Source organism: Vespula pensylvanica, chromosome 18 (assembly GCF_014466175.1).
Source record: "Vespula pensylvanica isolate Volc-1 chromosome 18, ASM1446617v1, whole genome shotgun sequence".
Lineage (NCBI taxonomy): Eukaryota > Metazoa > Arthropoda > Insecta > Hymenoptera > Vespidae > Vespula > Vespula pensylvanica.
Genome location: NC_057702.1, coordinates 571,743 through 596,509, shown reverse-complemented (window position 1 = coordinate 596,509; position 24,767 = coordinate 571,743). Strand labels below are relative to the sequence as shown.

At 31.7% G+C, this 24,767-nt stretch overlaps 4 protein-coding genes across 10 annotated transcripts; 2 read left to right on the top strand and 2 right to left on the bottom strand.

The window, feature by feature from the left end:
• The first annotated feature begins 199 nt into the window (after positions 1 to 199).
• On the top strand, positions 200 to 5,110 carry LOC122635436 (PPP2R1A-PPP2R2A-interacting phosphatase regulator 1). The gene is made up of 5 exons (XM_043825664.1): positions 200 to 842; positions 1,300 to 1,363; positions 1,483 to 1,880; positions 2,003 to 2,140; positions 2,261 to 5,110. The coding sequence occupies exons 1-5, from the start codon at positions 733 to 735 to the stop codon at positions 2,484 to 2,486; spliced, it is 936 nt and encodes a 311-aa protein (XP_043681599.1). The 5' UTR covers positions 200 to 732; the 3' UTR covers positions 2,487 to 5,110.
• A 116-nt stretch (positions 5,111 to 5,226) lies between these two features.
• On the top strand, positions 5,227 to 7,750 carry LOC122635435 (vesicular integral-membrane protein VIP36). Its single transcript, XM_043825663.1, has 7 exons — positions 5,227 to 5,797; positions 6,023 to 6,138; positions 6,248 to 6,445; positions 6,523 to 6,685; positions 6,763 to 6,929; positions 7,044 to 7,107; positions 7,173 to 7,750. The coding sequence occupies exons 1-7, from the start codon at positions 5,683 to 5,685 to the stop codon at positions 7,322 to 7,324; spliced, it is 975 nt and encodes a 324-aa protein (XP_043681598.1). The 5' UTR covers positions 5,227 to 5,682; the 3' UTR covers positions 7,325 to 7,750.
• A 1,132-nt stretch (positions 7,751 to 8,882) lies between these two features.
• On the bottom strand, positions 8,883 to 13,391 carry LOC122635430 (wolframin). 3 transcript variants are annotated; one of them, XM_043825654.1, is made up of 6 exons: positions 13,137 to 13,391; positions 12,664 to 12,768; positions 12,374 to 12,590; positions 11,980 to 12,209; positions 10,698 to 11,902; positions 8,883 to 10,607 (listed from the first exon to the last, which is right to left on the bottom strand). In XM_043825654.1, exons 2-6 carry the CDS (start codon positions 12,728 to 12,730, stop codon positions 9,816 to 9,818), a joined length of 2,511 nt encoding a protein of 836 aa, XP_043681589.1. In that variant the 5' UTR covers positions 12,731 to 12,768; positions 13,137 to 13,391; the 3' UTR covers positions 8,883 to 9,815. The 3 variants fall into 3 exon arrangements, with proteins under 3 accessions (XP_043681589.1, XP_043681588.1, XP_043681590.1); XM_043825653.1 differs by having other exon boundaries at positions 13,160 to 13,391; XM_043825655.1 differs by lacking the exons at positions 12,664 to 12,768; positions 13,137 to 13,391 and having other exon boundaries at positions 12,340 to 12,479.
• Positions 13,392 to 13,791: 400 nt separating this feature from the next.
• On the bottom strand, positions 13,792 to 24,580 carry LOC122635433 (epsilon-sarcoglycan). 5 transcript variants are annotated; one of them, XM_043825660.1, is made up of 10 exons: positions 24,444 to 24,580; positions 21,345 to 21,469; positions 20,001 to 20,143; positions 19,708 to 19,883; positions 19,512 to 19,613; positions 16,636 to 16,813; positions 16,296 to 16,534; positions 14,300 to 14,443; positions 14,162 to 14,230; positions 13,792 to 14,073 (listed from the first exon to the last, which is right to left on the bottom strand). In XM_043825660.1, exons 2-10 carry the CDS (start codon positions 21,463 to 21,465, stop codon positions 14,049 to 14,051), a joined length of 1,197 nt encoding a protein of 398 aa, XP_043681595.1. In that variant the 5' UTR covers positions 21,466 to 21,469; positions 24,444 to 24,580; the 3' UTR covers positions 13,792 to 14,048. The 5 variants fall into 5 exon arrangements, 4 of the variants coding, with proteins under 4 accessions (XP_043681595.1, XP_043681596.1, XP_043681593.1 ...); XM_043825661.1 differs by lacking the exon at positions 24,444 to 24,580 and adding an exon at positions 22,903 to 23,003; XM_043825658.1 differs by lacking the exon at positions 24,444 to 24,580 and adding an exon at positions 22,364 to 22,751.
• Positions 24,581 to 24,767: the final 187 nt, after the last annotated feature.

Sequence of the window (24,767 nt, the reverse complement as noted above, 5' to 3'; positions counted from 1 at the left end):
AATGACACATTTATGGGGATGCACCCTGCTTAATCCAATCATTATTCTTCTTCTGAAAGTTTTATGATTGGTCAACGACTACCTGAAATCCTATTGTTATTGGTTTTCAAGAAATTGTATATGCGTCTTCGTTGGTAAGAAAGTTGGCACCATCTGGCACAATTGTGTTTGACTTGAGCAGGCTAATAAAAATCACTGCAAGCAAAGAGCCACGCTCATTCCAGTTGTCGACGGAGTGTTGAGTAGGTTGTACCGGGTTCCGTTGTGATGTTCTCCGAGTCGACGAAAAGCTCGTAGTAATCTTTGTAGTAGACGAACAAGTAGAAAATTCAATTTTACATTCAATATCAAGATCTGTCGTACACGAGTGTTTCTTTTAATGTATTCTATATTTTTTCTTCTTTATTAAGACGAATCTAAGTCGATTGAAAAATATCTCGATATAAAGTGTGCAAAATTACAAGAATAGGAAACACAACTTTAAAGAAGAATTTTTCATGCTTTCCATACGGGATTGTAAAAACACATGTTACGTTATACGTTACTTGTCATACGTTCATCTTTTTACCAATCGATCTAAGTGCCGTCCGTATAATAACTTCAGCAACATCTCTTATATTTATTAACGATATCGCGATAAAAGACGCAACCCAAGACTAATTTCAATGTGTCTCTCTTTTGTGGATATTGCTCGCGGAGAAACACATGAATTGACAGAGACTTTTGACAATCATGGATGTTGATTGTCCGATAGTCAGTTTAAAACGATCAAGCAGTGCGCCTATGATTAATGAGATCAGTGCCACAATGTCTGTTACCTCACCCTCTACTTCTGCACCAAGGTATCTATAATCGATTATTATTTAAACGTCTTTATTTAAACACATCCTTTAGAATTATCTTTACTCCCATTGTCAAATAAATCATTTCATGTTTTCTTTGAAATACCTTCAGAAATGACGATTTTAATGATTTTTCCTTTATCATTGACTGAGTGGAGATATAAATTTCTTGGACCACTCAAATTCAAATTTTATTACATTTTAATAAACGTCTTCACGATTATCCAATAAATTGGAATTTTTTTAGTAAGATTATATATATTCTCAATAAGCAATCTCTGTACATTGTTATGCCTGTTATATACCAGCTTTATCTAACAAAGTCGATCTTTGAAAAGAAATCTATATTTTCGACATAATGTTTATAAGAGATCTGACAAGATTTCTTAATGACTCTTTTATTATACCTTTATGGGGCTACTATTTAACTGTGGTTTTTATTTCTTATTATTTTCAGAAATGCTGTATCGACGTTCAATGTATTTGCCAATTCACCTCGTCTACGACGATTCAGCACTAGTGTAAGATATTTCTTATTCGATATACATAGATTTGAGAACGTATAATTTTTAAGACGAGCTATAATATAACGTAATTGTTTGGCATTTAAATATTTTTATCGTCGTTTTGCTTATTGTAGAGTCCTTGTAGTATACCACGTTTAACACCAAGAGTCAGCCAATTAAGGCAAGAAGAATGTATAGATGTTGCTGGTCGTGAAGCTGCACATGAAAAGGAAATTCACAGTGCGATGCAAATATCTCAATCATGGGAAGATCTTACCCTAGAAGCAGAGGGCTTGTCATTTAAGGATTCAGAATCTCCTTCTCATCTTAACAGAGCAGAACGACAAATCGCGAAAAGGATATTAGACCCGCTCAGTTTAAATTTATCCGCAAATGGTCCACCATTGTGTTCGTCGCCATCGCCTACAAGATCGGGATTAAATCAACGACAGTGTTATTCTCCTGGTATTCATATGGTTAATTGGAAAAGTAATTTGTCGCCTAGTCCAACGAGAAAAGCTTTTGCTACAAGGTACAAATTGACTCGATAAGTAAATCCAACAGATAGAGAATTGCCAAATATATTAAAGTTAACAAATTTAATAAGGGAGATAGCCGTATAATTTATCATTATCGAGTATTAATTTTTTATAGGCGCAGTCTAAGTCCAATAAGGCCAAGCTGCTTGGGTCCTGTTAAACGAAAATTTGAACTAGATGATACCGGTGTAGATCATCATTTGTATCCTCCAGCCAAACGTACATCGGGTTCTATAATACAAAGTGCATTCAGGTAATATTCATAAATTATTCGTATCTTTTTCACATTGTGATATAAATTTGATAACTAATAAATACATGTATGTACGCACGCACACACACATACACACATAATGTTATTTATTACATTCAGATTAGATACAATATCCAGTCCACTTTCTGGAACCATTAGTTCTGTTGGAACTCCTGAATCATTATCTAGTGCAGATTCACCAAGTTTTTCCTTTCAACCAGTGGATAGTCCTTCGCCAGTTTGTATTGGTCCTAATAGCGATGATATATTGAATGAAACAAGCATGCAAGCCGAAACAATAGACCAAATTCAAACAGATAAAATTAGTCAAGGTAATGACAGATGAATATAAACACCTAAAAACTGACAATTCACGACGTGTCATATTATCTCTTGTTGTATGATGTATTGTAATACTGACTTGAAATAGTTGTATTAGTATTTCTTGCATTACCATAATCAAGGGGAATTTTGTGCTGATTCTCATATACTAAAATCATAGCAGCTACAGATGAGAGTACCTGCTTTAACTATGTTCCTGTAAATAGAAAGGAACTAAGGTTATTCTAAACACATGATTAAAATAATGGAAAAAAAATATATATATATATTAAATAATTACTATAAATATAGATTGGAATGTTTTCAATGTTTTTCAATTTTAGTACAATATCAAGTATATCTTAGTGAAAAAGATTTCTTCATATTTTTGAAAGACATTATTTTACAAATATAATATCATAATAGATATATAAATATTTAGTGTTACTTATGGTATTGTTTTTCGTCTACGAATTACACATGTGCCACTTTATTAGCAGTGCTATCCAAATATTAACTTGTATTAATAGCTCTGATCCTCTTATGAATCATCATTAATAGCATATAATTGCTGAATTATTCTAATCATGTTAATTATCTATTCAGTAATATCTACAATTTATTTGTGTGTAATATTGGAATTGCATTAATTGCACAGATTGTTTTATCTCTCTTTTTAAATTTGAATTGTTAGCCTTGTTGCCATGTTATGAACCAAATTTCAATAGACTTACATTAGCTACGGTAATGCCATTGTGGTTAGTTAGTAAAAATGAGATAGTTTCAGGTAATAATTGTAATACGTGGAGTGTTTTAGATACGATGCACTTCCATGATAAAACTGGATTTTGTGTAAAAAAAATTAATATAAGAAATTGGAATTAGAATGTGCTTGCACAATTTAATATTGGTCTATATTTCATGACACGATACAAACAGTCTTGATGAGCAAACAAATGCAATATTTAATAACATTGATATCTGAAAATTTTCAACAAATTATGCATAGACTCTCAGAGTAAATTTGCCTGCATTCCTTTTCCATTGTTGTACATCGACTATGGAAGAACGAGATATCAACCGTGAGATAATCAACATTTTTAAAAGGTGTCCTTTTAACTTACACCAAAGTTTTAGTTAAGATTGAACTTTGTCACATAAAAATAGTTTTAGTTTTTGCTTATATTATATCAAATAAAATTTGCAAACTTTAGCTTATTAATTATTCTGTACTTTTTCGAAGTAAACTATAAACATAATGCAGTTATAAATAATTTGTACCATATTGTTAAATATTTATATATAATTAGTCCTTTTCAAATACATGCTTTGACTATAATAAGCAACATTTGTTTTTCATGTTCTGAATCGAAATTGGAAGCCTACGTTATTGTAATAAATTATAATGTAAAACTATTGTCACTTTGATCTGCGTCAAGCTACGGAGAGAGAAGAAGTATTATTAATCGCGTTATATCTAGTATATTTTTAACATCTTTCAAAAGTAAAACAACTTGCATTGATGATTCTAATAATGCCTTGTAGATAATATGTATGTTGTTAGCTTAAATATTAAAAGATCATTATTATTAGTATTAAGAATCGTGGAAAAAACAATTCATCAATGCTGTTGTTTGGTAGACAAATCAATCTTGTATATTCCTAAAGTCAAAGTGAACTTCTCAGAAGATACATATGCTTCCTAAGTTTAAGACTGAAATTAATGTTTTATAAGGCACTTTTTTTATAAATCAAAATGGCCTCCACCCAATTGAAAAAAAAATCATGTGTAAATAAAACAGTACTTTCTCAATCAACTTCTTCAAAATTGATTAAGTTTTAAATAAATACGTATGCGTTCATGCACGTAAAAAATTTTGTATTAACCCTTTGGTGCGTGCAAATATTAGATGAAAATGTGAAATATCAATAGATGGAATAATCATTGTAAAATCAACTAAACGTATTAATGTTTCCTACATATACGATGAGATAGAACAATAACATTAATTGTGTCTGATATTTTACGAAAGAATACATACTTATACATAACGTACATGGGCTTTAAATATTGCAATGGAATAATAGTGCGTGATGGTTTTATATATTCTACATATTTTCATACGTAATTACATTAATTTATGAATTAATTTGTATTATATATGAATTATTTGTAATAGAAACGAGCAAGAGACTATTAAATTTAATATCAAAAGTATTTATAACCTATCATTTATAATTTTCTAATTGAAATTTTAACAAGATTCAGCATTATTGAACTTTTATTTATCATTTTGTACGATATATGACGATGCAAGCACTAAAGGGATCGCCAAAAAATATAATAATAAAGTGTTTTGCAGCTAATACGACATACTTTTATGAAAATCTAAAAAAATAAATTAATAAGTTTATGTAAATAGCAAAATCATTATGATTTTATCAATTTCGCGTATGAATCGATGATAATGTGTAAATTATTTTTTGCGTGCTTAATTAAAAAGAACAAGTTGTCACATAATTATAAATATATGTCTAATAACTCCATATGTGAATATTGAAATTCTTACGTTAATGTAAACACCACAGTGGATTGAGAACAAATTTAACTCAATAAAAACTGTTATTATTCAGAAATTTCTATCGAAATGAATCGTTTCCTTGTTACTGAAATGTCTGATTTTATAACTGTTTTTAATAGTAATAAAAATTGTTGTTTACTTAATCAAGCGACGATATATTTTTATAATCAAATTCCAAATTGGCGCTTAAATTAAATTTATAAATTGGATGTGACAGAAGCGACGCCAGCGGCAAACAGACGTATTATATTGTTTTTTAGCAAGACAAATGCAGTAACATCAGTAATGTTTTTAAGAAATTTCTCAATAACATTCTGAACTAATTTAATTTAATTAAATCACAAATAAAATATCATGTATAAATTCTTGAACATTGTTTTTTATCATTGATATCATCATCGAATTTCAAAGTGATCTGTACCGATCAAACAGGAATACTCCTGTAATAACAAGGAACTGACTTGTCACTCTATCTCTATTTTCACCTATTTCTAAACTTGCAAGTTGTGTTCTTTCTGTCAGACTTATATTTTTTTTGTATATTTCCAGTAATTTTTGCGAATTCCTGTTGTTATAAAAATAATTATTATAAATTATTCAAATAAATACACAGTAATAGCAATAATTCAATTTAAAAGAATGTATTTAACTTTAATTTACGCCTTAATCGTGAGTATTTTAAAATCCGCCGGTGCAGAATGGAATACAAAGGATTATATGAAACGAGAACATTCTTTAATACGGCCTTATCAAGGTTTGTAAATTGAATTTCGTATTATATATATTATTACGTAGTAATCTTCTATCAAATTTTTCCATGCTATCATTTATGAATTATAGATTGTTTCTTTCATTAAAACAATGATTATAGGTTATGATATTGATAAAAAAAAAAAAAAATAAAAAAAAGAAAAAAAGAAAAAAAGAAAAAAATCGTTAATAACATAATATCAAAAATATTTGAATGAATATTTTATAGGTTCTGGCATGACAATTCCTTATTGGGATTTTATGGGTAGTACAATGGTTACAAATAACTATGTAAGATTGACACCAGATTTACAAAGTAAACAAGGAGCTATATGGAACTCCATTGTAAGAAAATATTTTCATATTATTTCTTTTATTTAAAATATGTAATTTAATTTTTTATTCGCTATTAAAATGTTATAAAAAAATATATTCGTGATTGTATGTTTTATAGGCATGTTTTGTTAGAAATTGGGAGCTTCAAATACATTTTAAGGTACATGGGAAAGAAAAGGATTTATTTGGAGATGGCTTTGCTATTTGGTATGCTAAACAACGTATGAAACATGGTCCTGTTTTTGGAAATATGGATTATTTCCAAGGCTTGGCAATAATATTGGATACGTACAGCAATCACAATGGTCCTCACAATGTAATATAATATTAATCGTTTAACTATAGCAAATTATTATGGTTCACATATAATCATAATATTTTCTTTATTTGCAGCATCAACATCCTTATGTTTCAGCTATGGTAAATAATGGTTCTTTGCATTATGATCATGATCGTGATGGAACACATACACAACTTGCAGGATGCGAAGCAAAATTCAGAAATCTTGATCATGATTCACATATAGCAATAAGATATGAAAAAGATACTTTAACTGGTAAATCATAATTTCATTAGTTTATGCAATTTTATTGTAATTAATACAAATTTAAAATTATTATCTTTATGATACAGTTTCCATAGATATAGCAAACAAAGCAGCTTGGAAAGAATGTTTTTCTGTAAAGGGTATTAAATTACCTACAGGTTATTATTTTGGTATCTCTGCAACAACAGGAGATCTAAGTGATAACCATGACATTTTATCGATTCGTCTATTTGAATTAGATTTACCGGATGATGTAAGTAATTCTTTCTGCATAACTTGTTGGACGTTATTAGAAATATGTGTACGAAAAAAATTGGATATTTTCTAATGATAAGCTTAATAAAAAATAAATTTTACATTTATATAGCCGAAAGATTATGAGGACAGATCTACTATTTTACCATCTGCAGCTTTCTTTGAATCCCCACGTGGTAAGATATCTTTAAATAAATGAATATAATTTATGAATATAATTATACCATAACTTAATTTGTAGAACGTGTGGACGATCCAAAACAAACTCCTTTAAGTGGTATAAAAATGTTCCTTTTAATGCTTGTGGGAGTAATAGCAATAATAGTTTGTATCGTGATAGGGATCATGTTATATCAGAAACATCAGGAAAATAGTCGAAAGCGCTTTTATTGATTTATTCCACGGATGGCAATTTACCAAACAATTCATTTTGGATTCTTTTACTCAGGATTTTTCCTGTACCAGGAATGTTTGTAGTGTAATATTTAAAGTGTTCATGAGACTGGTCGTGCTAAAAATTGATTTAAACACGATTAATATAGTATAATTTCTTCTCGGAAAAAAGACTTCTAGACAAAGAATCACATATATGTCAGAACATGACATAAAAAAGTGAAATAATTCATATATGTATATGATATATAATACTGTAATTGTGAATGTATCAAGCTATATAGTAATTGTGCTGGACCGGACCTAAGTACTTTTATTATATGTAAAGTATTAAGAAGTTAATCAGTGTATATATAAGTTGAATTTAATAAGTAAATATTAGATATAAAATATAAATTGAGAAAAAAAATATATACATGTGTGTATGTTTGCCTGGTGTGTGTATGTATATATATGTGTATATGTTCGTGTGTGTGTGTGTGTCCACACACATATATATACACATATATATGTATGTATGTATGTATATATATTACTCAACTGACCGAGTAAATATATATGCTCAAATAATAAAAAAGTAGGATGCAAGAGAATGTAAATTTTTGCTTAATAATGTAAGCAATTGATTGCTTTAATTTTTAAGAGATTCAATTCTTTTGGTTTTAATTAGAACAATAAAAAATCTTATATTTCTAAATTACACATTTGAGTAAAATTGCACTGATTGACTTTGATAATCTTTATATATTACGAAATTGTTTCAATATCATTATAATGTTTTTAAGTGCCTGTAAGAATTTCATCAGATTAAGAGTACATTCATTTTTGTTATCACAGTATACCCTAAGAAAATGTTACAGATATTATTAGAATACAAACTTCTTTGAAACATATGAAATATTCATATCCTGAATTATACTGCATGGTATTTTTGTAATTTATATTCTTGCAAAATAACAAGTGAATTGCATTAAGATTGTAATACAGAATGAATAGTTCAGTATGTTATAAATGGATAAATAATGGTGTAATCTTTTTCATTCAATTTTCAGTTTACATAAATGATTTTTGTTATTTTATATTATCTTTCCTTTTTTTCTTTTTTTATTCGGATTAAACGTAAGCAAAATAGTTGATTAATGTAGATTTTATATTTGTACATAAGTGAAACGAACACTATTATCTATGCGAAATAATTATAGAGTATCTTTCTCTTATAAAATTTTTTTTATATAAAATTGATAAAAAAGAAAAAGAAACAAAGAACCAAACCAATTAATTACCTTGTTAAGGAAAAAAATGTTTAAAGAATAATGTATCATAATCTGTTGCCAAATGTAAAATAAATTTATTAACAACTGCAGGAAATCAAGTTTTTCCTTTTTTTTATTATTCAAATGTTCTTTAATAATTATTTAAAAAAAATCATATGACTATTCTTAAAAATACATTCCTCAGTTTTTTTGTTTTCTTTTGTTTTTTTTTTTTTTTTTATAAATAAATTAATATTTGAACAAAAGAATCTTAAGGCACTTCTAATTCTATCATATCTTTTTACTATGTTATTTGTTATTCATCATCCTCATTATCTGATATGATACATCAGGTAGTATTATTATTTCTATGGACTTGGTAGTTTCTGTATTACTTATCGAATCTTACATTGAGATTTTGAACATTTATATCAATATAGCATTAATTTTCCTTTCTGTCTTGATACAGTGTTTGGTTTTTTGTCCATGTATTCGTAATATTTAGATATATATAATTGTATTAATACGTTGTCCTAGTTTATCGTTATGTCGATTAGTTTGATGTCTATTCTAGATACATAGTTTCTCTATGATCTGTTATCATTTTACATATCAATAGGTAATAGTTGTTAATTTAGTTATACTATTTTTTGTATGTGTGCTATTATTATGTTTTGGAAAAATTAAAATATTTCCTAAATATTAATTATTTTAATTAAATTAGATTTCAGTATCTATAATCTAAGATACAATACAATATTACTGAAATCGTTTATTAAGTTTTATATTTCTGTCAAAATTAAATTCAAAACTTTCATTTTCTTCATATCCTGAAAATGTAATAGAAAAATATTAAGCATATTCTCCATTTTGAATGGCAGTAAAGCATACGGATAAATGTTATTCCTAAAATATATATATGTACGCATACATATTCAGATTTTATAAAATAGATATTTTAGAATAAAATATGAATTTAAAATGACTGACTGAGGTAATATAAAACATGATAATACAGCTTAAGTATGTGCTTAATGAATTATATTATTTCTGCCATTCGGGACACAACTATCATGATCTATTTAGGATAAAGATTAACCATTGTGAAGTTATTTTCGTACCAAGTATTAAGGAAAAAGTGTTTGTCACTTTTTAAATACATTTGTACGATATTCGTATAAGCATGTACTTTTTCGAAAGGAAAAAAAGTTATTTTTCCTGTCACGAATGCATTAGAATTACTTAAATAAAACGATAGGATTTAGTAAAAAATTAAGAACAGTCTTTATGCCAAGCCAGAAATTATTCACTATTGAAGTTAATGTTATGTGATATTTGTGTCGTTTAAAAGACTTGAGGTCAGCAGAATGACAGGCTAAACAACTAATCTCATCTAATTCAATGTGAGGCTCCCCACCACCAAGCAAAGATTCCTTTTCTAAACCTGTGTTCGATAACGTACCAGAAAACCAAATTTTATCACGTGGATATATACTTAAACTAAAATTGGTAAATGAGTGATCTGCAATGAGCACGATTTCTGCATTGCTTCTCCATATACCACTTTTCATTTTGACAAAAATTTCAAATTCATATTGATCCCATGCAGGAAAATGACACTTATGCCTTTTCTTTTGAATATTTACAAAATGTTCACAATTCTTTCTACGTATTTCGTCGTACGTATCACAATTTTCTTTATACGGTTCGCCGTATGTACAGCTGAACGTAGTTCTAATACTGTCAGGTAGCATGCGTAATATTGTACCAATATTGTTTTTAATCGATTTTAACCGAACATTTGTTACGTAACCCTCCCATGAGATTGGAATGCCTTCTAAGTGAGCGCATTCAATTTGTACTTGCGCCTTCGATGATATATCTTCCCATGCAGGTTGGTGACAATGATTTTGGTATTGCTCCCACGATAATGTGGCTGCAATTTCGTAGGAATTGTTATCAGAATCTTCTTTATATTCTGTTATCACTTGCCATGATAAAAATATAGCAGCACTTGTGCCTAAAACGAGCTGAAAGAAAGATTATATTAATAATCGAATGAAAATTTCAAATTGATGATATTAATATAAATATTTTTAATATAGATAGCATGAAAAAACCTGCACAACAGTGATGATCCAATTAAATCTTGGAGTTCTTAATCTCCTCATGTACCAAGAAGCAACGAATGGTAATCCTCCAAGTATGGCAGTTACAATTATTCTCATTGCCAAATCACTTTCTGATAAATACTTTGCAGCTGCTATAATTGGCAAAATAATAGAAGCTAAACCAGCAATTGGCAGAAAAAGTACCATACCGACTAATGCGAGAGCACCCCTAATTAAACCATACCATGTCGCACTTTGCGAACTAAATATTGCTATCTGCCACCAGCTTAGGGTGACGCAATGAGGAATTAAAGTTTTGTATGTGCCACGCCAATTTTCTCTAGCAGCCATTTTACAAAAAACCGCTGGTATCAACAAATAGAAAACAACACGAAAATTGAGGCAGAATTCAATGCCATTACCAACAACATAGGAAGCAAACGTAGGTACTCGTATATCGAGGAATCTCCAACCTTGCGCAACAACAATATCCGTTTCATAAGGATATTTTGCGAGTACATGCACGCCAAAACTAAAGAGAGCTAAAAGATCAGGAAAATTCGATGAATTATTCCACATAAAATTGAGTAATGTCACTAATGTCAACGTAACAGAAATAATAGTGAACTCAGATTGTGGGGTCCATTGATGAGCTATCGCAGGATAAATCATTAGATTGAGCAATAAAGCAAGAAAGAAATGACCATAGGGCTTTAAATTATTGCAACAAAATTGATACTCTGCCTCCTCAGGATTTAGATTACCACCTGAATAACTGAGGAATAGGCGTGACCATACACGGAAATTATTCAATTTACGCTTTCTGTGTAACATCTGGAAGGTAGAAATAACCATTACAATAAAAGACAGATAATAGAGCGCCATTGGAATGAAAAGTATTAAACTTTCTGTTCCAAACAAGGAATACAACAAAAGTAACAAAAGTATATGTATGTTTGATGTGAAAAGGACTTTTATAATCGGTCTACTCTTATGGCCTATTATCTCTATTAACCAAATATAGAAACACTTTAAGGATGCTAACGGATGAATGAACGGTCTTTGTAAAAGAGGAATAGCAGCTAATTCCATTTCAGGTGAGTCTACCATACACAATGTACGAGAAACCATTGGGAGCATTCCATGAGCATAGCTTGTAGCTGCAGATACTAAAGCTGCTTCAGTTATTTTTTCGCTTTGATGACCCATCCAGTCTACGATTATAAAGTGTACATAGTAATTCATATTAAATTTATCATTAATAAATGTAATATAAGAGTTGTACAATTACCATAAGTTACGTTGTGTATTTTACTTTCCTCTTTTATGGATGTATTATCTTCAGGAAGCCCATTTCGACTAAACTTATTACTTAAAACATCATTTAGCTTCTCGTCTGAAGCACTGGATGATGACTTAGGTGACTGACAATTACTGAATCTACTACTAGATGGAGATGTTACATCCCTCATACATCTTTGTAGTTGTTCCGTTGTTATAAAATCCTCACCGTTTGATAAACTATATATAAAGTTAAAAAATTAATGAAATCAAAGGAGAATTGCTAAAGAGGAATGCCCTTTATAATAGGAAGAACAGAAGCAACGATAAACGGCAAATAATACAAAACAATATTGGAAAAATTACTAACTAGGGACGACGATTATCTTGATCTTCATCTTTACCTAGTAAACATTTCCCTTGCAGCTTTTTTAGCTAGTTTTTCATCTTGTGTCATATCCAAACAATTTTTAACATCGTAGTAATTATGTTCTGTAATCCCACGACCTGTAGCTAAACATTGTTTAAGAATTTCCGTTGCCTCTAAATTTCCTTGTTCCGAGGCTTTAGTTAACCAATAAACGCCCAATTTTGCATTTTCTTCTTTATCAACTTCCAAATCTTAAATAAAATAATGCAACAATGTACTACTACTCTTAATGTATACTATTACAAAATATGACGCATAATATACCACATCTTTCTTCCAAAAGTTGTTTGGCTAAAACTACTTGAGATTCTGGACATCCATCCTCTGCCATTTGAGATCGTAATCGTCTAAGAGAACCGCGTGTTCCATCTAACAAAAACAAGATAGTATAATTTGTCTATTACAATAATAAAGAAGATACAATGTATATATCTGTTATAGATATATATATATATATATCATGAGACAACATACATTTCCAAGTTTACACATGAAGTAGTCTGTGATTAGTATTGGTTAAAATAGATTTATATATTAATCTATCAATATAAATAACGTTTGACCTAAGAGTTATTGACAGATGTCTGACTCTCTCGAAACCCTTTTTGGCAACTGATCTATTAGCTTTCTCAATCATTGTTAAGAGATTGATTTCACTTTTTTTTTTATTTTATCAAAATAATTGCTTTGTGTTAAGAAATATGATAGAGAAAATCAAATGAAAAGTATTACTAAACTACTTTTTTGGAACAGTAATTACCACCGTGTAACGTCCATTGTTTTCTACCGGGTCTTCCTGACAACGGCATAATGCCAGCCATTGTAAAAGCGTTATCAACCAACTTTGACGTCCGAATCTTTTTTATTAATATTATTTATCATTTATCCACATAAGAATAACGAACACGTATTTCCTTTACGATACAAACGAGGCCGCCTAAACAATGCGACTATCGACAATGTGGCTGACAGAGGTAGGCGCATGTTACATTCTATCGCGCATGCGCATAATAAACAATGTTATATACTTTCGTCCTTTCTCTTTTATATATATATATATATATATCTACAAATAACCTTCACCCATAAAAGAACGTTGTATCTTCATTGATAAATAACATAGATCAAAATAATTGAAAGAAATTAAAGTTATATTTCTTATAAAGCCTTAAAATTTACGAAAGAAAGTCATTAGAATATCGTATCGAAAAGATAATTTGGAATGGACCAATCAGAGAATGATTTTTATAATACTGATCTCTCAATGGTCTAATTTAAAACAAATATTTTGTCCGCCAAATTCAAAACATTTTGAAATTATGTTCTTAACTATGGATTATATATGAACATAAAAAAAGAATAAAATTTATAAAATAAGGATAATTTAACGAGGAAATTTAGACAATTTTATTATGACTTTATTTGTTATTATTAAAAGATTATCATTTTATGTTATATAGTCTAAGGCTCCTTTAAATGAAATATGTAGAGCACACTTAATTAAGTTAACTACTTTATCGTTGATTTAAGCACTAATTATAATTTATGGAGCCAGTTTCGATGATTTTGCAATTTCTCTGTCCAAAGCGCAAATGTATTTTTATCGTATGTGCTTAGCAAAACCACGTTTTTCCTGGCTCCTCGTATAGTCAGAAATCTGTCCTCATACCTACGCTAAAAATTTCATATATCATTACTATTACTATTATATAATCTTTATATATTGTTTATATTATTTCATAATAATTATTATTAAACGTACAAATTGCTTGGTCCAGTATAAGGTGGCGGATTAGGTCGAATATATGGATTACAACGTTCATTAGAAATTCTGCAAACATAGTGTGAATTAATATAAAAAATTAATTATTAATTAATAGATTACACAATATTTCTATACCTCGGTGTACGTGTTAAAGAGTCATTAGGACTGGAAGGTGGTACAGATAATGATCTCAAAGTACCTCTCTCAGGAGCTACATATTGTACCATTTGCACTCCATTCTTGCTCATTGTTTCTACCGACGAAGATTCTGTTTTTTTGCTATAAATAAAAGAACTAATTACACACGGTTATACGTTTACATATGCAAGAAAAGTTATCTTTTAATATCTATAAGCTATATAAAGAGAAACTGTACCTACCGACTATAGAATGGCATGCAAACGGATAATATGCATAACTGCAAAATAAAGAATTTCTCAGCGTTACAAAACTAATGTAGCAATGCAGAAATAAAAGATATTCAAAATAATATGAGTTAAACAAATAAATTTGCGACGGTAACGAGCAATCTCGTTATAAAGTCACAGTGAAAATTTATTGATAGCGTCGAAAATTGCTTATCGAACTTTTATTATTCAACCGAGCATACAAATCATAATTATAGTTTTATTAATTGAGGAAATAAACGAGGTAATAGATATACCTAACAATTTCCTTTCGGATATGAAAAATATTAAATAATTCATAGAAGTGTAATTGAGATTCCGGATCTATTCTATAAAAGTAAAATACAACTAACATTTTAGCGATTAATTTCTACAAATGATAAATGTTAGAATACGGAAGTCACAACGAAAATGTGACCGTAAACTAATAATTTTACTTACATCGATGATAATCTTTACGTCATAGCAAATGATCATTTTACGTAGTACGATGACGTGCGATTCTCGAGTCTGTTTACGTAGGTTGCGCGTTATTCGCATTATCATTATCATAAGGAAATGACGATTAACTCGATTACGTGAGATCGGGAATCTTGATATTTTGTAGGATCGAGCTAAACTACGTTGGAATATAAAAAAAAAAAAACTTTAATAAAGCCATCTGTCCACAATTAATCTAACTATAAATATCTCGACATTTCGATTTGTATATTAATGTTTGTTAGATAAAAAAAATCAATAAATTTCAATTTACAAAATGCTAATAACGAGTTTGCTTCTCGATAAAAACTCATAAATATTGCTCGATTATGTATAAATTACTAATTGTCAAATAGAATGGTAAACAAGAAATTATAATGATGATTATTTGATAGTAACAATATTGTTTTATCCCACACTTTACCGGATGTCCCGTACTTTATTTTTCTCTGTCAGAATAATTATATGCTAAGCGAGATAGGAAATGAATGCGATCCTTGTGTTTATATTTTCCCATTTATATATAAAGTCTAGTTTGTGAAATCCGAATGACGCGAGTAATTTAATCTACCACTTGTTTGTAAAGCCATTTGAACTATTTCAAATCTACGGGTATCTAAGTATATACATAGATCTCTTGAGAAAAGAAATTGCTGAATATTAATCAATAGCAAGTATTAAATATGATAATCTTTTATTAAAAACTTTTGACGCAAATATCATTTTTTACTTATGTATTTTTATTATTTCGACGACGCGCTTATGTTTCAACGATAACACATATGTTTCTTTGTATATATACGCATGCATGTATGCATGGTGTGTGTGTGTGTGTGTGTGTGTGTGTTTGTGTGTACGTATGTGTACAAGCCGATTACATTTATCGAGTGTTCACGGACCACATCGCATTCATATTTTCGACCGTACTGAGCGTCACGACATTGCTTGGTCAGATATCGTTCCTACTTATGAATGAAACCTACTATGAGAGTTCCTTGTCCTCTGTCTCGCTCGTTTATACTCGATATGCTGCTACACGTGTGACCGATTTTACGAGCTGAGACACCCAAACAGAAAGAATGACTTTCGAGCCCTAACGATATTTTTTGTTTCTAACGACTCAAAGAAAAGATTAAAGAAGCTGATAAGAATGAAATATTTACAATTTTTGGGATGTATGGAAAGTGTTCGTTTTGGAAAATCGTTCCGATTGGAGAGTATAAAACAATTTACCACCAGCTTACATTTTGTCACGATGAAGACAAAGTGCTGTACTCAGAGAAGTGGCCAAAAGAAGAAGTAATATCGTTGGTACGAAGATCGTTGTAACGATTTCTTTGAAATAACTTCTCGTAGGAATATCAGCTTTCGTTGATCTTGCCCATTGCCATTCGCTATGTTCAGAGATTCCAGAAGATGGTAAACCAACGATGTTCATACTCGGTCCATGTCTCGAACTTCCTGGTTGCTCGTCGCTTGTGATCTTTTCATAACGTAAACCGACAAATGATTATTAGATCATTTTGTCTATTGATTAAAATATTCGTCTATATATATATATATATATATAGAAACATATCCGACCAGTTTGAAGGAACACCAATCCAATAAGAAACCGGCTTCTCTGAATAGTCTCTCCACGCTCGTTCTTTTCAAATCTCTTGGACAGGATGGTAGTAACTTCCAAAGCGGTTTTACTTCCTTTTGAAGTTCTATCAACTCTTGTGAAAATGGTACCGAACTGCCCAGTCTCATGACGACTCTGTAAAAAATGCCAGTTAAAATATGGAAATAAAGAAAGTCGATCGAGATAGTAATTTTTTTCCCGAATGTTATTTCATAGAAAAAAAAGAAAGAAAGAAAAAAAAAAACGAGGGAATGAACCGATTCTAACATCTAACGTTGATAACTCGATCTAGAAATTGATAAAAGCATGTGATTCACGAAAAAAATTTCCCGAGTCTTGTTCGTTCCAACGCACTCGTTTTATAAGTGAAAATAATATCATAATATCTCGGCGGTCTTGAAAACGTTTGTTATCATTGTCATACATATTTATTTATTTTCCTCCGAAACTGATGTCGTGACGTAAGTACTAAAAAACACGTCAGACAAGTAAAAAAATTCTTTCGTCGTAAGTACAACGAACACATCAAAGCTACAGGTGCGTTGAGTTTTCTCAACGAGAGATAAGAGAGAATTTCGTTTCCTGATAAATTACTTGAAATGACCTCATGGTGAACCGAAAAAGGTGATACACACTGACGAGTCAAAAATACAAGGATTCTTTTTGCGTGATTATACTACCGAATGTGAGTTATATCGTGCATTTTATTTTATGGTATTTGCGTCATTCCTACCAAGGATCCTCTCAAATATTATTTCGTTTTTGTTGGCCAGCATTATTTATAATCAATCAAGGAAAAAGAAGTGGTTGTTTGTCGTCGAAACGTTTTACGCGTATTATCTAGCGATAATCGTGCAATTTATATATATATATATATACATATATATTTCTCATACCTACAAAAAAATGACGACAGATTGTCTCTATTATTACACCGCAATTATAAGCGACGATCGTGAAATGCATGTGCGCGCGTGTGTGTGTCAATGATCTAATTCCTTCACGCGCAGTTATTCTTGATTCCATGAAAAAAAAAAGAAAATATCCAAAAAGTTCTAATTTTTTCAAAGATGCAATTTGAGAGACACTGGCCCAATACGTAACTAAAGAGGCATTATGAGTTAGGTGGTGAGGCGAGGTGAGAGGAGACGAGGTGCGGCCTTATCGCGTGCGTGGGACAGGAGAACGTCATTCAGTGAAGCGCTTCGATTATCTTCGCCTGTAGCGTTGACAATGTCGTACTTGTTCGAGCAGTCAGACTATTTACACGCTGTGTACATATTAGAGGCGTTACGTTGCCGCAAGGAGGCGGACTGCTTTAGTCTTTTAGTAGCTGCGCGGGCACCGTTCCATCGAGGTCTTTGACAAGGCACGAGACGCGCGATACGTTTTATCTATTCCTCTTACACTTCTATGATCATTAAATCAAGTTGCATAACTTTTTTATCAGCAGAATCGAGTTTCCCAAAGAGATTGTGATCGTATGATTTTCTTTGTCTTCTCTTTCAAAACCGTACACGGACCGATATTTCTTTCCAACAGAGAAGAAGAATGTTCATGGATCTAAATCGGTTGATAGAATCAATGAAGATGAAAAGAAGATATTCGTTATCGCAAAAAGAAACGTTCTATTAATCGCAACTCTAACTTTGGTACGTATATTGCAATCGAAAATTGAGAAATTTTTGACACGAAATTAGAAATATTTGATACTATCATAGAAAGAAAAGAAAAAAAAAAAATACTTTTCGTAAGTAATACTTGCGTAAGTACCTTACCATATAAAGATTGGAAGGCCGGCACCCGCGGTTATCTAATCTCATGAAATATTTCCTTTGAATACTTCCGATTGTACGTACCACACGAAAGAATCAAATCTTAACATGACGTATCGTAGATGTTATATACGCGGTTTGTAAAACGATTAAAATTTATGTCGAGAACGTTCGTCATTTCCCGTGGATGTACGATAATATGTGCTATGAAGAACGATGGGTATATTATCAACCCCGTTGCTTCATTGATTTTTCCTTGAAATTTGTACGCTTCGATAACTTCTATAGTCTTCTAAAATATCTCCCTGCGATCATTGGGGACGCTTATCTCTCGTCATTTTCTCCTAAAACCATTATATTTCATGACGTGATAGTATTCCAGTGTAAAACATAATATATATAAATGCTTTCTTATAAGAAAGCTTTTTTAATCGTAAGAACAAAATAGGAATTTCTGACGCAAAGTTCACAAAATTTCCTTATAGAATCGAAAGTTTATTTCTCGTATAGAACGTAGCCGCGAATAATATTATACCGTTAGTCACCTGTATGAGTGACACAGGTGATAATACGAAAGACGACTTCTCCCTATCTTACGAGGAAAATCATGCTGATTAACAACAAAGATGCGTACGTTTAACGTGAAAGATAAACTCGTACGAGGAATAACGTTTCTTTCGAAATCCTTTTCATGTTACAAAGTCTTAATTACACGCTCTATGAGAATATCATCATAAATAAAAAATTTTCAGACTACAGTATTAATGATAAATCATCGATGATATTACGTAAGAATTTTGGTCTTTAACGAAATCAACGTAAGAAATGAATATAAAATTGATACTAACGTGTACGCGTGTAAATGTGCTCGTATATATGTTATAAACGTCTGACGATCATAGAGACTTGAAAAAGAACGTAAAATGCACGTCAGTGCGTTATTTTCTGTTGGCGATCAGATGATCGATACGTCAGCGATAACGAAGAAATGTTTTGATCTTTCACTCCTTCGCATGGCACATAAGTTTGAAGTCTTCTAGAAAATAAGATCAGCTTACCCCTCGCTTTCTCCAGGTTTAAGGGGTAAACGCGCACCGAGTTCGACCGCTGAAGCCAGAAAAGTGACATACAAATCCGTGGCAGTCGTCCAAAGTTTGTTTCTGGAAGATCGTGTGTCTCGTGTGAATATAATGAGGGGGGAAGTAAAAACAGATATAAATTTTATAAAAAGTATATATCCGTCGCGAGGCAGACCTGAAAACATCAAGAAGTTTTTCGGTTCGATTACGACCAAACGTATCTTCCACATTGAGATTATCGATTTTTAAGTTGACCTCATATCTCGTTAAATTCTGTTTCTCAAGAACGTTGATGTCGAGTACTTTATATTTCGTCTCGTACGTGTGCTTGTTCAGACCAACAATCTCCAACTGAAAATATGTATATATTTATATATACACATATTTTTTTCTTGTCAAGTATAACAACAACTAAAACGCGATAGATTTGAATAAGGAGATGATAATGATAAGAAATCGTGTGCTTACTTGAAAATATTTTTGATTTTTGGGTGCGACACCATAAAGAAATCCACCGTGATCTCTTTTACTATGAACATAGTGAATCCATGAAGGAAGATCGGGAGCGTTGAGCAAGGACGGTTGGTACGTAAACTGATCGTATTTTCCTTCTACAGTGACGAACGATCGTGGAATGAAAAGCCATTGTTAAGACATTAAACTTATATATGGTCAATGGTAAAGGAACGTGTAACTGTTTACACAAATTTACATAAAGGGAATGTGTATATATGTATATATATATATTATTCATTCATTCTTTCTTTCTTTCTTTCTTTCTTCCTTTCTTTTTTCTTTCTTTCTTTCTTTCCTTGCGTCTTTCTCTCTTTCTCTGTTCTCCTTCAAAGAAATCAAGCTAGCTCGTCTTTCGCGTCGTTTGTATTAACGTAAACTGTCTCGTCGACCATAAATCGTTTACCCACGCGTCATGTAACATAAGATAAAGCAATCATACGTTTCTCACAATCTTAAATTGTGTAGTCTCGACATTCTTATATTAAAGTCCAAATAACTATCGGGCACGTGGTCGAAGATAAAACACAATTTTATTTTTAACACACGACCATTCATTGCTAATATACGAATAATAAATATAAAGAAACGTTTCGTGATAACTCATCTTAGAAACGAAACTTCACGCTAATACGATTAGAATTATCGAGATTCATCGAAACGAAAGTAGAAAATACGGAATAAAATAAAATAATGAAAGGACGAATCGTGACAACGACGACGTCGAGTTTGTTTTATCGAAACAATGATCCATAATGAATCATTAGCAAAAGTTAAGTTAATTAGCAGAAAATCGACCGTACCTTTCGACGAAACTCATCGATTACGTGAGCGAACGACTTTCAACGTTTATGATTAGACAAATTTGGCGAAAGGCGTATTAGAAAGCGTCTCTTGAAATGCATATAAGAAAGAGAAAGAAAGAAAGAGAAGCGGACGCGTGTCGTGTACGAGGTCGGACGCTATTAACGCTCGAGACGCGTCTATAATTGCTATTCGTGGTGCGCGCCGAATGACGTGCGAGACGTACTTTAATTTCAAATTGTGAAGCGGGTTAACGGGTGACAACGGACACCTTTTTCTTTCTTCTTTTTCCCATTCTTTCTTCCTTTTCTGTTTCTTTTTCTTTTTTTTTTTTTTTTCACTACAGCATGCGTTAGAAAAAAAAGATAATTTTTATTCTTTATTTGACAAATTATTTCTTCGTTCATTCTATTTTATTGCCTTTATTTATTATTCTTATTTGTTATCGTTTCGTCATAAACGTTACTGATTTAATTATCTATTTGTCCGTCTTACCATCTGGACTCCAATCGAAAGTTTCCGGTCTGATAGGTATGACAAAGACCTCGGTCATTAGAATATTCTCAGCACAGACAAAGGTCGTCAGAATTGTTAATATTCCCACGTGTCGATGCATTTCGCTGAAAAAAAAAAAATATCAACAAACGACGTGTTAATTATAGATCGATCGATGTCAATTTGAAAAACGCGCGCATATTTCAGTCGATAAAGAAGCCGGACAAATGAATATCTCGATCTTAATGACGATAATGATAACACGACGATAATGGTATCGTTTTTATATTAAAGGACGAACGACGATGTTTTCTTTGATCGCGCTAAAAGTGCATTCAATGAGAAATTTAAGTGATCAACGATTCGAAAATCATTTATTATCATTTCTATTGAAATTGAATTTGCCGCGTTGAATATTTTCTCGTTGATCACGACGCACTATAATGCGTGTGTCCTTCTTCGATATAAATAAAATTTCTTTCAGAGAGAATCTCGATGCGAAATTTTTAGTTAACCTCGATGAAACTCTTTACGGATGTTAAATTCTTGATGCATCTTTCCGAATGAGGTTAATTCCATACATCGAATATGCAACGGCGAATAAATACAAGAGAGCTGAATAAATACGAACGTACACGAAATACACGCGCGTATATTCTAAAAAATACAATCTTTTGAGAATAGTTCTTAAGGAGAGACAGAAAGAGAGAAAAAGAAAACTCGTAATTACAAACGATGCCGTTTACGACGACTTCTTTTTCCATATAATTCATTCGATCGAACGTCTAACCTTTTACTATGTATATCCTCCTAATGATCGTATCATCCATTTATGTGTATGCATGAATATACACATGGAACGGAAAAAAAAAAGAAGTTTAAAACGAACGGTAAAAGTCATACGTCAAAAATAGCAATCGAATTTTGCCGCATGACAGATGAGGCCTTTCACCTTCGATAAGATCTCGATCGGTTTGAGGGAAATTTTGTCAAGAATTGACAGGCAAAAAGATACTTACTTACGATTTTCTTTGAACAGAATTTTCACGAAATGTAAATCGATCGTCCCAATGCGAATATCATGTCGCTCGGGTTTGAGCGATGTGTTTTTGGAGTGCACGGAAAAGCCGAATATCGTAGGACAACTGGATACAGTTCGTTCGTCGTAACTTCGAGGATGGATTATCGACCCGACGTAACAAACTTCGTCATGCTTCGTCATACTTCGTAGTATTTCGTAAACCTATGCAAGAGCACCTTAAAAACGAACGTAACTTGGTGTACGTTGTATCACTTTTATCGAAATATTTCTATCGTCTATTTTCGTTACAAGATTTACGTTATTGATTACAGTCGAGAAATTTGGTATCGGCACGTTGATTCGCGTGACATCTTTTTAAAAAAAAAAAAAAAAGAAAGAAAGAGAACGAAGCATAAGCGGCGCGTAAAGGCGCGTGCGCATTCGCTTCGTGCGCAACTGTAAGCGCCACTTTCCTACCCAGGTGTGTATCATTAAAGCGTTTACAAAGAACTATATATTAATTTTCTATATATTTACCTGGTCTTTCTTCCTAATACTCTTGACTCATCTATGACGTGTGTAAAATCTGACGCGGATAATTAATCGATTAACTTGTCGAAAAACATTTCTTTTCCTCTTTTTCTTTTTTTTTTGCGAGTATCCTTTCAACCGAAGAAACTCGCTTCGTGTTGTCGAACTAATAATTTTACGAATAACGACTATTATCTCGATGGATAATAGTTATTATAGTATAATAATTGATTATTATATACATATATATATATATATATATATATATATATATAAAGTAAATTGCATAATATTCCATCTTAAAACAAACGTAACGATGGATGGTACGTGTGACTACTTTTATCTGACCTTTTATCGCATCAATTCGATTTATCATCAAGATGTCTTAATTGTTTTAGATAAGTTAACCTCACCAAGTTCGAAAAACCAAACAGAATCGCGAATTACGTCGACATATTTGGCAGAAAAATTACGAACCTGAAAGTATGAAAATAAACGCGATTAATTTCTCTCGTACAAAGGTACAACGTAAATTCAGACGATCCAACGTACGGTTCGAGATTTTTAAATATATAAAATACGTATATTTTTAAACGTAGATAACGCAACATGCAGAACGCGCGCCATACTATCAAAATTTGTCTCGTAGACGTTGAACGATATCGATCTTTCGATTTAATTCGATAACGATCTTGATCGAAGATCACACATATCGTTTAACAAATATAAAAAAGTATTCAAAAGCTCTGATTGGTTCCGATGCATTACATGAAAACGATAATTGATTGAAATAATCGGTCGCAATTGTCGTAAGGAGAATCATAGAAAGGCTTATTACGAATTCGTTAGAAATAAATTCGGCATCTTAAACGTCTCTTAGAAAATGTAATAAAAAGGAAAAAAAAGTCGTATAAATCGTCTCGTGAATTCCTCTAAGGCACGATTTGTTCTTTGTTACGACGAAAGAGCAATAAAGCACGAGCGAGTGGAAACTAGACATAAAACTGAAATTCATCAACTTTAATAAATGCGGAACGTTATCGCAAATAACGTCAGACAGTTTTTTCGGGTTTTACCTAAATCGAAGAAACGCGCTTACGAGAGATCTTGAAGAGATGACGCGAAGCAAGTCATTCGGACGTTCCACCGTGATCAAATCTACGTGTGAATGCTCGCGTATGCACGTGTTCGAACTTTTCGAAGAAATTAATACGACGATTTCCTTCGTTATCGTTGATTTGTCACCTTTCGTACAAAACCAGTATTTACGGAAAAGAAAAGCGAGCGATACGATTAAGCCGACATTGTCATATAAAATCTTAAAAAAAAGTAACGAACTTGGCTAAATAATAGTATCCAAATTTTTCGAGATATCTCGAAAAAACAACAAAGTAATTATCGATCGATCGAAGTTATCGAGCGTTGATTTCGATAAGTTAAAAATGTCAATCTTACAAACGTTTTAATTTTATAAGGGGGATGAAAGAGAACATAGAAGAAAAAAAAAAACAAGAAAAGAAGCAAAAAAGAGATATCGTTATGCGCACTTGAGAAAACGAAGTATATACGGTACTGCCTATTGACGTCCACGGTAGGCGTGGTCTCGGACGGCGGCCCGATAGAGATATATATTTACGGCACGACTTGTCCTCTCGTGCGCCAACGGGTCTCGGCCGTTATTCGATTAACGATGTGGTGTATTTGCAGCAGCAGTAGCAACAGCAGTAACAGCAGTAGTGCGAGCTTTGATGCAAGCGGGACACGGTGGACGACCGCGGCCACTCCTCGGCGTAGGGGTTGATTTTTCCCTCGGTCGGTACTGATTCCTGTCGTAAATCATCGTCGTGGTCGTCGTCGTCGTCGTCGTTGTC

Bases quoted from the DNA above. Each gene is read 5' to 3' on its own strand.
- LOC122635436 (XM_043825664.1), top strand. From the start codon at position 733: ATGGATGTTGATTGTCCGATAGTCAGTTTAAAACGATCAAGCAGTGCG. The intron at 843-1,299 runs GTATCTATAATC...TATTATTTTCAG, and splicing joins CCCTCTACTTCTGCACCAAG to AAATGCTGTATCGACGTTCA. The intron at 2,141-2,260 runs GTAATATTCATA...TATTACATTCAG, and splicing joins ATAATACAAAGTGCATTCAG to ATTAGATACAATATCCAGTC.
- LOC122635430 (XM_043825653.1), bottom strand. From the start codon at position 13,220: ATGGCTGGCATTATGCCGTTGTCAGGAAGACCCGGTAGAAAACAATGG. The intron at 12,591-12,663 runs GTATATTATGCG...ATTTTATTTAAG, and splicing joins ACTTTTGGAAGAAAGATGTG to ATTTGGAAGTTGATAAAGAA. The intron at 10,608-10,697 runs GTTTTTTCATGC...TCTTTCTTTCAG, and splicing joins GGATCATCACTGTTGTGCAG to CTCGTTTTAGGCACAAGTGC.
- LOC122635433 (XM_043825658.1), bottom strand. From the start codon at position 22,566: ATGACGAAGCATGACGAAGTTTGTTACGTCGGGTCGATAATCCATCCT. The intron at 19,884-20,000 runs GTAAGCACACGA...ACATATTTTCAG, and splicing joins AAAATCAAAAATATTTTCAA to TTGGAGATTGTTGGTCTGAA. The intron at 14,231-14,299 runs GTATAGAAATAT...CTATGTTTGCAG, and splicing joins TCTTTAACACGTACACCGAG to AATTTCTAATGAACGTTGTA.
- LOC122635435 (XM_043825663.1), top strand. From the start codon at position 5,683: ATGTATTTAACTTTAATTTACGCCTTAATCGTGAGTATTTTAAAATCC. The intron at 5,798-6,022 runs GTTTGTAAATTG...AATATTTTATAG, and splicing joins TTTAATACGGCCTTATCAAG to GTTCTGGCATGACAATTCCT. The intron at 6,446-6,522 runs GTAATATAATAT...CTTTATTTGCAG, and splicing joins ATCACAATGGTCCTCACAAT to CATCAACATCCTTATGTTTC.